Source organism: Leptinotarsa decemlineata, unplaced genomic scaffold, assembly GCF_025532065.1.
Source record: "Leptinotarsa decemlineata unplaced genomic scaffold, Ldec_3_MD MMD2_tig00001719_RagTag_RagTag, whole genome shotgun sequence".
NCBI lineage: Eukaryota > Metazoa > Arthropoda > Insecta > Coleoptera > Chrysomelidae > Leptinotarsa > Leptinotarsa decemlineata.
Window position 1 is genome coordinate 9,593,165 of NW_027412569.1, and position 14,469 is coordinate 9,607,633.

At 35.7% G+C, this 14,469-nt stretch overlaps 1 protein-coding gene across 8 annotated transcripts in view; it reads left to right on the forward strand.

The window, feature by feature from the left end:
* LOC111518318 (uncharacterized) overlaps positions 1 to 14,469 on the forward strand; it is a 146,252-nt gene that overhangs the window by 96,389 nt on the left and 35,394 nt on the right. For 3 of the 8 annotated variants that reach the window (XM_074176459.1, XM_074176457.1, XM_074176456.1), the window contains exon 5: positions 1,818 to 2,032. The exons of 1 other annotated variant lie outside the window; for it this stretch is intronic. In XM_074176459.1, coding sequence (XP_074032560.1) covers positions 1,818 to 2,032 — 215 coding nt within the window. Of the gene's footprint in view, positions 1 to 1,493; positions 1,577 to 1,817; positions 2,033 to 8,112; positions 8,182 to 10,783; positions 11,009 to 14,469 lie in introns of those variants that run through there. 4 more of the 8 variants (XM_074176464.1, XM_074176463.1, XM_074176461.1 and 1 more) reach the window with 4 other exon arrangements.

Here is a 14,469-nt window from a genome sequence, read left to right on the forward strand (position 1 = left end):
GAGTTGAAACTACCTATGTTCATCAAATTATTGAAAGTTTGAGAGTTATCAATTTATTAGTATTTTTTAGGTGCACGTTTCTCTTTGAAAAAACATAAAACCAATTTCTTGTGAATTGCGAATATTATCGATAGTAATAACCATTTTGCTGCCAATTTTACCATGCTATTTACTATTTGATTCAAACCGTTAAACAACTACAAATGCACCAACTCAGTATAAAATACTCTTAGTTTTACTTTTACTCAAGTTGTATAACTATAAATTTGCTCAATATGAACTTTAGCTAAACAACCCGCACTAGGAACCCAACAATATATAATGTCTTTGCAAATAGGAAGTGGACTCGAACAAAATAATATCTGAACTCTCTCTGGATTGATGGAATTGATGGAATTCGCTTGGAATACTTTCATATTGAATCGGGTATACCACAAGGTTCCATTCTAGGACCTCTGCTTTTCAATATCTACACTTCTTATCTCATCAGAAGCTTGAATCATTGTAACGTTCATCTGTACGCTGATGACACACAAATATATTACAGCTTTCCACCGCAAATGTTCGATGATGCTATGCAACTGATGAACAATGAACTTTCCTCTTTTATCAAATCCGCTACTGATCATTGTCTTCTGATTAACCCGAATAAGTCGAATTATTAACGTTTGGCCCGCAACAAAAGAGAAAAATAGTCGAGGAAATTATCTCACTAGGAAGGTAAAAATTTCTTTATGGTCCAAATTTTACTGATATATGTAAACCACACGGTTCCTTTCTTCAACCATTCCCATTTTTGATTTATGGTATTTCAGCTTCTGTACTGGATTGAAAATTCATGCAGATGATATTATATGTATTCATCAACCATGGAAGTTTATGAATATAACTGAAGTTTTTTCTTAACACCAAACCGTTATTTTGAAACCTCGACACGTATTTAGATCACCAAGTGATAAAAGGAAGATCAGTTTGATCTTCCTCTTGAAGATGATCACCAAGTGATCAAAAGGAATATCAGTTTGATCTTTCTCTTGAAGATGATCACCAAGTTATCAAAAGGAAAATCAGTTTGATCTCCCTCTTGAAGAGGATCACTTGGCGATCGAAACACGTATCGAGTTGACAAAATAACGGTTTGGTGATGGGAAAAACTCCAGTAATATTCATCATCACACCAAAGGATCCAAACAGTGCATCACAAATGAAAATTCGTGTGCAAATTGATTCAAAAACTTCGAATACTCATAGATAGTTTCAAATGTATTGCATATAGAATATGAAATATTTGAAATTAGATATCAAAACTCAACTTTGAAAACACTTTTAGGATTATTTGATGCAAAATAGTACTTCTATTTCGTGAATATATCACTTCATGATGGTTGGAGTCATGAAACCAAGTTGCGATATTTTTCCTCAGAATTTCGAGATTATTTTCATCATTCCTGTTAGTATATCAGAATCCTAACCCTACTTATGTTCCACTACAGCATTTTGGTGACATTATCTCTCTCCTCAGGGTAGCTCATGAGAATAACTCTAAGAGAAAGGATAAAAAATGATCCATACTGTGGTGAGTTTATCACAATTACTGATGATTTTGTAACATCATACACAAAACACCCGTCCAACTGAATCTCACAAAAAAACACGCTTTTGATAGTTGTAACTACGTTTCACGATTGCGCCCGCCATCCTCAGAGTAAAAATAGTGGGGATTGATTTGTTCCATTCATAGTCAACTGAGGAATAGCGTTTGTAATCGAAACGTTGTTTATCCTAGACACAAATATAATTTTGATGATGATTTTCAGAAAACGATATACCTGGACTATCCCAGGCCAATAAAGGCAGTCGACTACTCTTACTACCCGTATTCTTACAGAACTTACCGCCCTCTAACTTTGTACTATGACTATTACTGGCCTCTGAGTAGTCTTAACCGGTACTACTGGCCCCACTATCCTTACTACAGGTACTTGTACTACAAGTACACACTGCCATCTGACAGATATTATCACCTGAAAGGGTAAGTATATTAGTATGCTTTGCAAAGAAGAGATAAAGCTATCTGGCCGACAAAAGTTGATAGTATAAAGGAGGTGCAGCTAATTCAGAATAAGAACAAAACTATAGTCAATAATCATTTACAAAGAGTTCATTTCAGCACATTTCACTTTCAATATTTTTTATTCATTGGGGTCTCTTTATTCATTATCGAGAGTAAAGAATAATTCCATAGTTTGAAACGAAACAAAACCGATTTCCTTCAGTTGGAACCTCAAAACATCCAACCGGTAAATTTCAAATGAGAGGAGGGATCAAGAGAGATATTTCATTGATTCATCTTTACATGACAACCAATTTTTATGAACTTGATGGCAGATATTGTGAAAAATATGAAGTAAGTCCACATTAGAAAAAATATTTCTCATTATTTCTCAACCATAATTCTTACTATGCCATTTTTGGGCAGAAAGAGTTATTCTTTCAAAGGACAGTCTTTAGGTTTTAACACTCAAAATTTGCCCTTTTAGTAACTTATCACTCCAATGTTTTATTCCAATACCGATGGACCACAAAGGTATAGCGAAAAGAAACGTATCTGCATGTAACGACTTGTCAGCGTGTCTGTCAATTCGGGATCTTATCGTCGCCATAGAAAAAAACACCAACATAACATTTCAGATATATTTAAGCCTGCACGTTATGCTTTTCAACATTTTTTATGGGGGGTCATGGACTGATTATAGGTTTTTGATAGACGGTTATAACAAACATTCAACTGAGAAAGGAGTGTTGAATAACAAATTAGGGTTGATCACTATCCGCTTACTTTATAACTCAAAATTTTTAACCTCTCTTGAAGTCATCTTTACTAATCAAGGGTCACGATAAAATTGGCAACTAAATCATTACCATGTATCCGATTAACATACTCATCTTGTTTATGACTAATAAATAGATTTGCTGTAATATCAGTGCACATACTGTTTTAATAGCGATACGCATTGCAAACAAACCATAATATGATTCTGATGAAGATACAATATGTTATTCAATGTACTACAGGGCGTGCTGAATTATATTCCCAAAAATCACTTTCATTTCTGTTGAAGCAAATGGTATATTGCAAGGGATTAGAAGGGCTGTCAGTAATGCAGTCGTGGTAAAAAATATATCTGTTTTACTTCTAACGAAAATCGAAGATGATATCATAAATTTTCATATGCTGAATTTTACTATAACAGACAAAAATATAATGGGTCTGGTTATCCTGAATTACCCTGAAATTACGCTGTTTTCATAATATCCAAGTAACAACAGGCTGGGTGGATATCCATCTGTCTCTTGTGTGAAACAACTTGGTCTCCTGAGATTGCGATGCTGCATTCACTGCGTACTATTAATAGTCAATGGGCCATCGAAATTTTTCCACAAGAAAAACTATCTATGCTAACAAATAATATTGAGTTCGAAACTTGGAAGGGAAACTGAAGAATATGGAAGCTCAAAAGTAAATGGTGCAGCAACTGATATTGAGAACTTACAGAAATAGTTTCAAATGCGGTTTTTTCTATTGAATGGGAAAGGTATCCAAAAATGTTCGTACAAAAACAATTTAGTTTTATGTCAACGTTTCAGACTCTATTAAATCCATCATCAGGGCTCTATAATGAAATAATTTAATAAGTGAACAGTATATGCCAATTCATATTGCAAAATTTATAAAGTTTATACAATCTCATATTATGTAAAAGAGAAACAAACGGGTATCAGACAACATAGGTACAAACGAAAATGAGAACTAATCAAATGAAAACACATACACCACAGACACATTAAAAATGAAAACGATATCAAGAAAGACATACTGATTAGAAATGGACGTTTTTGTTTGGCTTTAAAAAAATTATAAACAATTGAAGGATATCAGATTACACAGAATGGTTTAAACTTATGTGTATTAAAATATTGAGGAATACGATTTAGTAAATTAAAATAAGCACTATTCAGTCACTTTTTTGTTTGAGAATATGGATCATCTCACTAAACAGTCGTTTACCTAATAAAGGTTGAATATCTGAAATCTTGGGGTTTTAAAGTCAAAACTGTGGTTGTTTTCTCTTGTGTGTTCAACGAAGGCTGTTGGATTGGCAAAATTCAACTTCCTTGTATCTCTTTCATGTTCAGACAACCTGTTTTTCAAGTAACGTCCCGTTTGCCCTACATAACACTCTGAACATTCCTTGCAGTTAATTTTATAAATGACGTTTAATTGCATATTCTTCGTAGTTTTTGTTTTTTGTTTGGAAAAAAAATCTTTTACTTACAGTGTTAGCATCATTTGCAAACGCAGTTTTGATGTGTTCATTTTTTAGAACTGATCTAAGTTTTTCAGAAAGGTTATGTACATAAAGATTTTTGAAATATTTTGAATTTTTAATTTTCTTCGAATCTACGTCTCCATCTTCGTACAAAAAATATGGAAAGTATGAAGCCAAAAACGTATTTCATGGAAGAATTGGGTGATTCATTTTGTAATGTTATCCAGAACGATACTGATGAGTTATTGAGACAAGTGTCTCATCCCGAAACTTCAAAGTTCACTTTTTCATATATTGCATTGTGTAGTATCTCTATGAATTATGTCTAATTCGAACCACACCGAAGTACAAAATGAATGTGAAGTAGTGATTTTCATATGATCCTGCTCAAACGAAAGTAGTTGTTCAGGAACTATTCATTTTCTTGTTTAATTAAATGTTCATGTGAGGGTAGTTTGGACAGGATTTTTTCCAGTAACTTGTATCCATTATCTTTGTAAAGAGGTTATTTTTAACTTGATTGTTTTCTTCCTTTCTCTGTAACTTTTCCATATTTTTTGGGTAAGAAATGAAAGCCAAATACCACTTTTTCCCAACAGTTGATCTTCCTTATATTCATTTTCATCTTGTGAAATGGAGTTCTATCTGGTTTGGAAACATTTTTAAAGATTTAATAGAAATGTTGTATTTGTGGTTTTCAGCATAAACCAGCTTTACTCACATTTCAATAATTTTTTTCACACAAATGTGTAAATTGAAGAGCTGAATGGATTGTTAAATGAATTTTCATAAATGTTTGAACCATAATCATCACAACATAGTATAAAACAGAGTAGCTTTCCGCTGCCTTTTCCTTCAAAACCATGTAATGAATTTTGATGCGAATGTTTTCTATAGATAGAGCGATGTTTATATGTATGAAACATGCATAATATAGCAGAGAAACACTGATAGTTTAAGGGGTTTCTAACGTGATGTCGTAAATAAACACTTCTTTAATGGGCAAAAGACATAAGTACAACTCAAAGGAAAAAATTACCAAAAAATTCATTCAGATTATCCTAAAGGAGTACGGTATTTGGAGTTCAGAAAAATGGACAGACGACATACCATGACAATAAAATTAAAATGAAAACAGGACATTGCTTCACCAAAGAACATCTATATAAAATCAGTTGTATAGATAATCGACATTGCGAATGTGGTGAAATAGAAACATTGAATCATATATTTTTCGAATGCCCAATCAACGCTGTTCTGGACTTTAATTTATATAAGCAAGTCATTGCAAGTCCAAGCATCATTAACCGTTCAAACAGTCCTAAGCAAAGTTGATATAAAAATATTGAAATTAATTATCAAACATATTGATTATAACAGTATTGAACTGTGAAATGCTCTCAACACACACATCCTTGAATCAATCATAACCATAACTTATTGTCTATCTACTGACAAATTTCAGCACAGAAAATATTTACAAGAAAAAGAAGATCAGCACAAATAAACAGCAAGACATAAAGGAGTTCCTAATCTATAGAAGAGAGATAAATCTCCAACCTTTTTTAGATATTAGAGACTATCGAGGTTGCGTCTCTAATCAGGCAGATGGCTCATTTCTGAATGGAATTCAGCAGCCTCACGGTATGCTTAGGGGCAGAGCTCCTTACATGATAATTATACTCTAGAGAAGGTCTAATATGTGCTTTATAAAGCATTAAACGTTGCTAAGGAACAATGTTCCAAACTTTTGAGAAGCAGTCTTTACTATTCCAGCAACATGATTGTGCCAAGACGTATCGTTCTCCATTCTAACCCCAGACAAATTTATCGAAGCAGAAAGCGAAATTGTTTATCCTGATCTTATCATATCCGGTTCCAAAATATTTATTTTTTGGGTTTTTGGCCTGGGTTTTTGTGGCATTGAATTGAACCTGGTTACTTCCACCCCAATTCCAGATCTGCAGCCGATGTTCTGGAATCCAAATGGAATGACCAGACAAGTGTGCTGTTGACAGGGAAGCAATATATTGGATTTTTGGTTTTTACCGATAAGTCGCTGATATACAATAACTCGTCAATCTGTTATGTGTCCCTGTTTTCAGAAACACATGTGAATTCCGATGGCAACTACTTTGTAAAGTAAAGAAAACCAAAGCCAAATGTGTGCTCACCGCCTAATTTTACGTTGCTGCTGTAAACAGTGGTAACCCAGGATGGCTACCTGCGTATGACATAATTACAACATGAATAACCGAATGTGCAAAACCGTGAGATCCCTCTCAGGACAATTGTTTGATGAAGGTAGAATTAGATAAACGAGAACTGCTCCGCATTGGAAGTTTGTGATAACAAGAGTCGCGATGCACAAAAGAAAATTTCATCAACTTGAAGATTCCATTATTGTAGAAAATGACAAGCGGGGTTGAGTTTGGGGAATTGGGTAGACAAGCGAAACGAACTGGGGTATGGATGAAGGACTTCATGAACAAATGGCGTGATACTGGGCGAAATTTCCAAAGTATCAATCCTATATTCTACGCCAAGAGAATCTAATGGTAGAGGAAAACGACTTTATAAATATTCCATTTGGATAAATGAAACCACATTCACAAACTGCATCGCGTTCAAGAATAATATTTGATGCTATCTAAATCCCAGAAATAGAGAGATTCAACTCAGGACTAGATATATTCGAATGAGGATACAGGGTGGAATGATTGTGGATGCATTATTTTCTTAACAAGTGGGTAGAGTAGGTCGAACTGCAGGCTTCACAGATCCAAATGTATTTGACTTTTTCATTTTTCAAGAATTTATATAAAATATTTAGCGGATCCGGAAGTGATAAACTCGGATGAAGTTTTCGATCTAAAGATCTGCTTGAATAATTGCTTGTTATTATATAAATTCACCAAAAATTGTGGAATGAATAATTCTATATTTGAAAAAATTAGTTTATTGTGAATTAATATCATTCCAGGCATTTGACGTCTCAATCATAGGTTGACTGGATACTTCTTCTTACTCATAGAAAAATGCACTGATTATAATTAATTCATATTTATATACCGTCACCTTCTCAAACGCATTTACGCACATTCTCACTTATGATATCTACCGCAGTAGCAGACGAAACGTTCGTTACTAAAAGTTCCATTCGACTTCGGCCTACCAACCCAAATTTTTTGTCTTTGAATTTTCGAAATATTCAATAATTATTGATGTTGGTTTGATATTATGAAAAAAAATAAGTATTTCATATCATTATTGAATGATTGAATGTATTTTTGAAAGTGTGAACAAAATATGATGAAAATATAGGCCAGTTTTCAAAAATTTAAAATTCGAGTTACCAAAATTACACACCCCATAAAATACTACGTTTATTATAATTTGACATTGCTTTTGAACTTGTGATGAGTCTCATAACTCTAAAAATGGCTGACTAAGCCCAATTTTTTTTTCATGAGTTTGATCTTATTAACAAATTGAAAAATCAATACACCTCTTTTAATTTTTTGCCTTCTGTGGAACATCTTCGGCCTGTCATCATATACCACAATTTGAGGTAATATTTCAGACCGAATAATGAGCTCTTCTGCAAACATTTCTAACTGTGGCAAATTTTCATTTTGTGTTCGTTTCTAGATATTGTTTGCTGAGTTTGTTTTATATTTCAGGGTTAGCTATTTATCGAATTGTGAAAAACAAATTGAAATGGTCTGTATGCTACGACATGGATTATCTAATATTTCAAGTCCGACTACATGTAGATTTTGAGTTCTCAGACAATATGAAGAGGTGTTTTTTTATCGAAACTAATCAATTTTGGCAATCAGCGGTACCTGTAAGTTGCTGTTTTCAAGTATTCTCAATCGTACAACTCTTCCTGCATTTTAATTTTTGTCATATATGTTTTCCATATTCCTAAGCTCCCAACTGTTATGATTTTTCACGTTCCAACGAAGCAACAAAGTTTTGTCCCTTCATCTTATTTCTATAAAATCTGCTTCTGAATATCTTGGCAACTTCAAATATATCCAATTCCTGCTCACTTCTCAGAATCACTTCCTGAAATGTCTCCATTAGTTCATGACAACTTTCAAGTGAAACAGTTTTTTTCAACATCTTCATCGTGTCCTGATCAAAATAGAATATATATAACCGAATCCTCTAGAATCAATCGTTTCTGAATATTGGTTTCAGGTCAACTATGAAACCTGAGACCTGATATTGCTATATCAAATGTATTTTTAAAGTATCAGAAATCCTTACACCTTTACTTTGGCACTCCCAGTAGGCACTCCCTATAATAGGTTTTGTTGGACTCCTTCGTCTGTTCACTTTTATTTGATATTTGGAGTATCTATCATCTATAGCCAGCTTGATGGCCAAGTGGATGGTTGGGGTGAAGTCAAGGAGTTGAAAAACAGCGGAAGAGCAACCTTCACGAAGAGAAACTCTTGCGTTCGGGAAGGGGTGGTTTCCGGCCGAGGGTGTCCTTGGTCCTAGATTTGGTTCTTGGTGTAGTTCTCGAAATAGGTCCATGACTTGGTCTTCGAATTGGTCCTTGATTAGAGTCAACCACCCGTTTACGTTCGGATATAAGGAATTAGTGATTGTTTTATATGGAGTGAATTTCCTACATATAGAGAAATTGTGACAACACACCAAGTAGAACAATCACAAACTCCTCAGATCTGAAAGTGAATTGGTGGTGACCACCATCCATATTGACGACATATCCTAATTCGAAGATCAAATCGACGACCAAATCTAGAACTGAATCGACAACCAAATCAAGGACTATTTCGACGACCAAATCAAGGATCGATTTGAGGACCAACTCAAAGACCTATTTCGAAGACTATACCAAGGACGACCAAACCCTTATTCGAAGATCATATCGAACACCAATCGATCACCAATTGAACGACCAAATCGGAAACCAATTCGAGAAGTAAATCAACAACCAAATCGATAATCAATTCGAGGACCAACTCAACGACTAATTTCGAAGACCACACCAAGGACAAACTCGAGGACAACACCGAGGAACAAATCAATGAGTCACTTTCCTTCACCGTCTCTTCCCGAACGCATATGCTTCTCTTCGCAAAGATTGCTGTTCGTGGGGCTTCACACCAACCATCCACCCAGCTATCAAGCTGACCATCGAGCTACATCGAGGCAGAATTGTCACAGACTATCTACCATTATATTGGAAGATGAGAACAGGCGGGATTGCACCGCTACCTTCTTTGTATTTATTCATCCTTGATACATATTGATTCCTAGTTAGTTTGGAATAGTATCACTTCCAAATATTTAATTTCCAATCCTCTTGGCTGTTTTGCGCGGCTCTTGAAATACTTCTTGATATTTGCAAAAAATATAGATTTTTAGATAAGTTAGGTTAGGTTATTTAATGATAGAAAATAAATAATTGTCTGGGGTCCCTATAGTAATCTACAAAGCCGCTCGACTGTCCGCATTTTGAAGTAAGTGACCATTTTACTGAAGATTTTTCTGCTGATGAGGACTAGCCTGGATCCTTGTTAATACTTTCCTTTTGATTACATGAGAAATCAGATTCTTGACCATTTCTTTTTTGATAAATTGGTAGTGATTGAATTCGTAATTTATATGCTATTGAAGGAAAGTTGGTTTGGTGTATAGAGGTGCCGGTTCTCTCCACCATCGCGTCTAGGAAAAGCAATTCATTGTGGGCTTCCTTCTCCATTGTTAATCTTGTGTATCCTGCTGTTTATGTGCTGTTAAAAACTTTCCAGGTCTTTGTCTTCATCGTTCCAGATTATGAAAGTGTATGGACTCCTTCAGTAGCTAATTCCTTTATCGAAAATTCCAAATCTCCCAACCTCCCTTGAGAAATATTGTCAATCACATTCAAAAAACAGAATTGTTTTCTGTTCAACAGGTTTTCTGCAATTGGTATAAAGCATTACGATATGTTACATATTCTGTTTCTTTTCACTGCTGATCTGGTCATGACCATATTTGAATGATAATAGAGAGACTCCTCAAGGACTACCACACTTCCATATTTGACTTAAAGCAGATCGAGGTCTTGTATGCACTCATAATAAAAGATTCTTGAATGAAATGATCTTGCAAGTTCGACAGTGTTTTGTCACAAGCTCTCTTACTAAGTGTTGGAGAAATTGGATATTGGATCATATTAAAACTCGAGAAATTCAACCAAAATCTATTTGCCTCGAAATAGTGTTGAAAATCTCTGGAAATTCATACAGCGCAGTGAACCCTAACCCTTTCATTTCGAATTTGCCTTATCAAGATCATAATCCTGAATAGACTATTCAACTCGTGCAGTTTCTAGAACATTCAATAGATGGAACAACATGCAGACCATTTGAATTTGGAATTGGCAATGTAAAACTGTTTTCAGTCGAGTTAAAATTTATTTGCAGAAGATGCTCTTTCTCAGAGACCCAATTAGCGGACTTACGGAGTACAGAGTATACCCAACGCCGTCGTATCTGCGACACAAAGTTTATAAACCTTTGAGTTTATATTGCGATTATTACTTCCCAATCAGGTCGTTATTCTGGAATTCCTCGTACTGGCCTTTATATAGATCTGTGGGTTCGTTTGCAGATGAATGTCCTAACGGAACAGGAGGAAGATTACAAAAAGTGAGTAGATTCATTTTTAAGGGAAACTAAAACGTGTTTGATGTACTTATATAACCAAAGAAAATCGATGAAAGACTTTTCACTGGTCGATGAAATAATACGTCAAACATGATCTCCACAGTTTTTTTGTAATTTTACACAAAAGAATCAGACAGATAGTGAATTGAATGAGAAGTGCTTTTTGGAGTGTCACTCGGAAAATTAAAAATTTGGCTAAACTCGAAGAAACTGCATCACTACCATACACTCCTCATGGATCATATTCACCGGCTTTATAATAATTTGAAAGGATTTTTATTATCATCAGCTTTGTGACATCTCCTTATGGTTAGATTAGGATAGGTCCAAAGTGAGTGGGTCTGTTCGATCCTCCACCGCAACCCGCAAGGGTTTATTGTGGCCTACACCTATTCACACTCCACCAAATAAACCCAGCTTCTCGAAGAAACCTATTAGTTTGTATGGTGAGTGGTCTTTCAGGTCAGATGGTAAGAGTACAGCTCTGCCGAACTCTAAAAACCTTTTTCGGTCCCCAGCGGGGCAGGCACAAAGTAGATAAACTAACTGCTGTTTCATCGTTAATGAGGTAGTCGGATAGTCAAGGTGCAAGATTCCCACCTTGATACCAGCGACAACCTTCCCATATGAGGGTTTTTACACGTCGGGTACACCTGACGATGCCTTAAGGTGCGTATTCACCAAAAAAGCGAGCAGGAGCGGACAAGGGTGAACGAGCATTCTGCATCAATAATCAACAATAATAATTGTTTTCTTTTATTTTCGAAGTGAAAATGATTTTCATTCTTCACATGGTTTACTGATATAGTTTTTTTGTCATCTACACAATTATCTCACCAGACGATTATTGATGCAGAATGCTCGTTCACTTTTGTTCGCTTTCGTTCGCTCGTTCTCGCTTTTTTGGTGAATAGGCACCTTTAGATTCAACCGTGCAGAGCTTCTTCGCCTCTGGTTTTGGTGAATCAGCATTTAAGCGCAAACGTTTGCTAACCTGCTTATGGGGGGGTTTGTTCCTCCACCTGAGACATATTCTGCGTACGCCGCTCAAGAATTTGGTGCAAGGCGGTTTTATAAGGTTCTTCGCTATTGAGGAGACCACTCAGTAGTTTCCTGGCTGCACCACCAAACCTTTTTTAAGGTTCGGTTATTGGATCAGGAGTTGGGGAGTTGAGAAGCTCTCGCTCCTGAACTAAATTTACAGGGAGGTCAGTTGGAATCGTGAACTCGATATCCATCTCCTTTGTAGACTCGCTCCCGAACTGAATTTACAGGGAGGTCAGTTGGAGTCGAATCAACTCAATCTGCTTGATTTTTCCCGATCATATATCCTTTTTTAATTCCCCCAGGTCCCTTAGGTGAAAACCACGACTAATCCCTCTCTTTTTGATGAAACGTTTGCCTATTTCACAGTTCTCATTTCCCCCGCAAACCAATCGGAAAAAAATGTAATCACGCAATCAACAGGGGCTTTGCATCAGCTGAGTTCCATCTATTTGGATATACTTTGAAATAGAGACTTTGTCTGTATTTCACAGCAAAGAGTGGAGTTTTGTCCATGAATGGTGAGAAATTGATTCTGTTAACAATGAAAAATCAACAGTCCAATGTGAAACTAGATTAAATACTTGATGAAATTGCTTTTGTCCAGTTTATCGTGTGTGTGGAATAAAATTCTGTTACATCGAGTGTGATGGAAAAACTCTACTGTGGGAAATCAATAGTAGAATATACTTCAAATATTGAGTCAGGGTAGATTGAAAGTTTATCAATGGATAGTTATTAGCTAGTTAACAACATGCCTCAAGAAAGGAAAAAATAGATTTGGTGTTGAAAATGGAAGAAAATGGAACATTTTGGTAGAGAATTCAGCATTGATGTGTAAAAAAAAGTAAAAGAACAAACGCTGAAGTAAGAATTCCATTCACGAAACGGAGTAATGTGAATTATTCAAACAGCCTAAGCATCTGTGATGGCAGAGAGCTATGTCTGGTGAGGTGATGGAGTTTTCCAAGAAAATCTGGAAGCTGAGTCCACAGAAGGTGGCACAGTGATTAATAACTAACATTTTGAGCAAATGGGATACTTTCACGTCTATAAAATGGACTTTATATTTCTTTCCTTTCTTTCTTCAATTTTTTTCCAATTCTTTCCTTGACACAGTTGTGTATTTACTTCAATGTTCGAAATGAATGACATGTACGAAAATCTGGAAATATGGAGTTGCCTTTTTATAATGCTGAAAAACTGCAACAGTCCATGGAATCACTCTATGGGTGGCTTTGAACGTGCAATGTTTGTTTTTTGGACACTGTCATTTCGTCTAACGGATCATCATTATGAATTTCACAAGTTCGGATTTCCATTGTCTAATCTATAAAATGATTTGAAATCCCTGAAGCAATTAAAAAAGGAAGAATGAAAAATGAATAGCTGAAAATAACAATTATATTAGGCAAAAATAACCTTAAATGAAATGATAGTATGATAAAATACAAGTCAAATTCGAACTATTGAACAAAAATAAAGAAATAAAAATAATAAAAGGTTAAGAGATAACAAGCCACGTTAGTTCCTGACGTTTCGATTGTTAGTATCTACAATCGTCTTCGGGTGATGACTAGACTGATTCCTCCGAGAGATGACTATTTATGGATCGTTCGAGTACTTTCACTTATCCCTACTTTCCATTTTTTCCGCTTCACTGCTTCAGTGGGAGATAACCGTTTGGCGGGAGTTGGCCATTTTTCGTTTGATGATGAGTTTCCATATGTTGCGTATCTCTACGCTAGCTTGGCTGAATACATTGTTGGACAGCATGTATGGGCTTCCTTGAATTTTCTCCTAAACCAATGCTCCTCTCTATGTATGATCTCAGCTTGGGACCACTCGATGTTGTGTTGATGGGTCCAAACATGTTCTGCTATTCCTGATTTGCTGGTTTCCCTTGCTGTGTGTGTTTCTTGTGCTCAGCAATGCGAACATTCAATGGCCTCTTAGTTTCGCCAATATAGGATTTTCCGCACTCACAGGGTATCCGGTAAATGCAATTCTTGGATTCGTAGTTTGAGTTTGGTGGTCTGGTTTTCGTGAGGCTGCTACGGATAGTGTTACCGGATCTGAAGCAGCCGTGGAAAGCCTTTACACCAACGTTCCGGTCGAAGAAGCACTCCAAATCATAGAGAGAAAGCTATCCGAAGAAGGGAACCTAAAAGAGAGAATAAATCTACCGATAGAAGTAATTATGGAATTACTAGTATGTTGTGTACGAAACTGTTACTTCCAGCTGAAGGACGAATTCTTCACACAAGATGAGGGACTGCCAATGGGATCGCCACTTCCACCAGTCATAGCCAACATATATATGGAGTGGTTTGAAACTCTGGCCATTGAAAAAGCCCACAAGAAACCTCGAGTCTGGTTGAGATATTGCTGATATACAA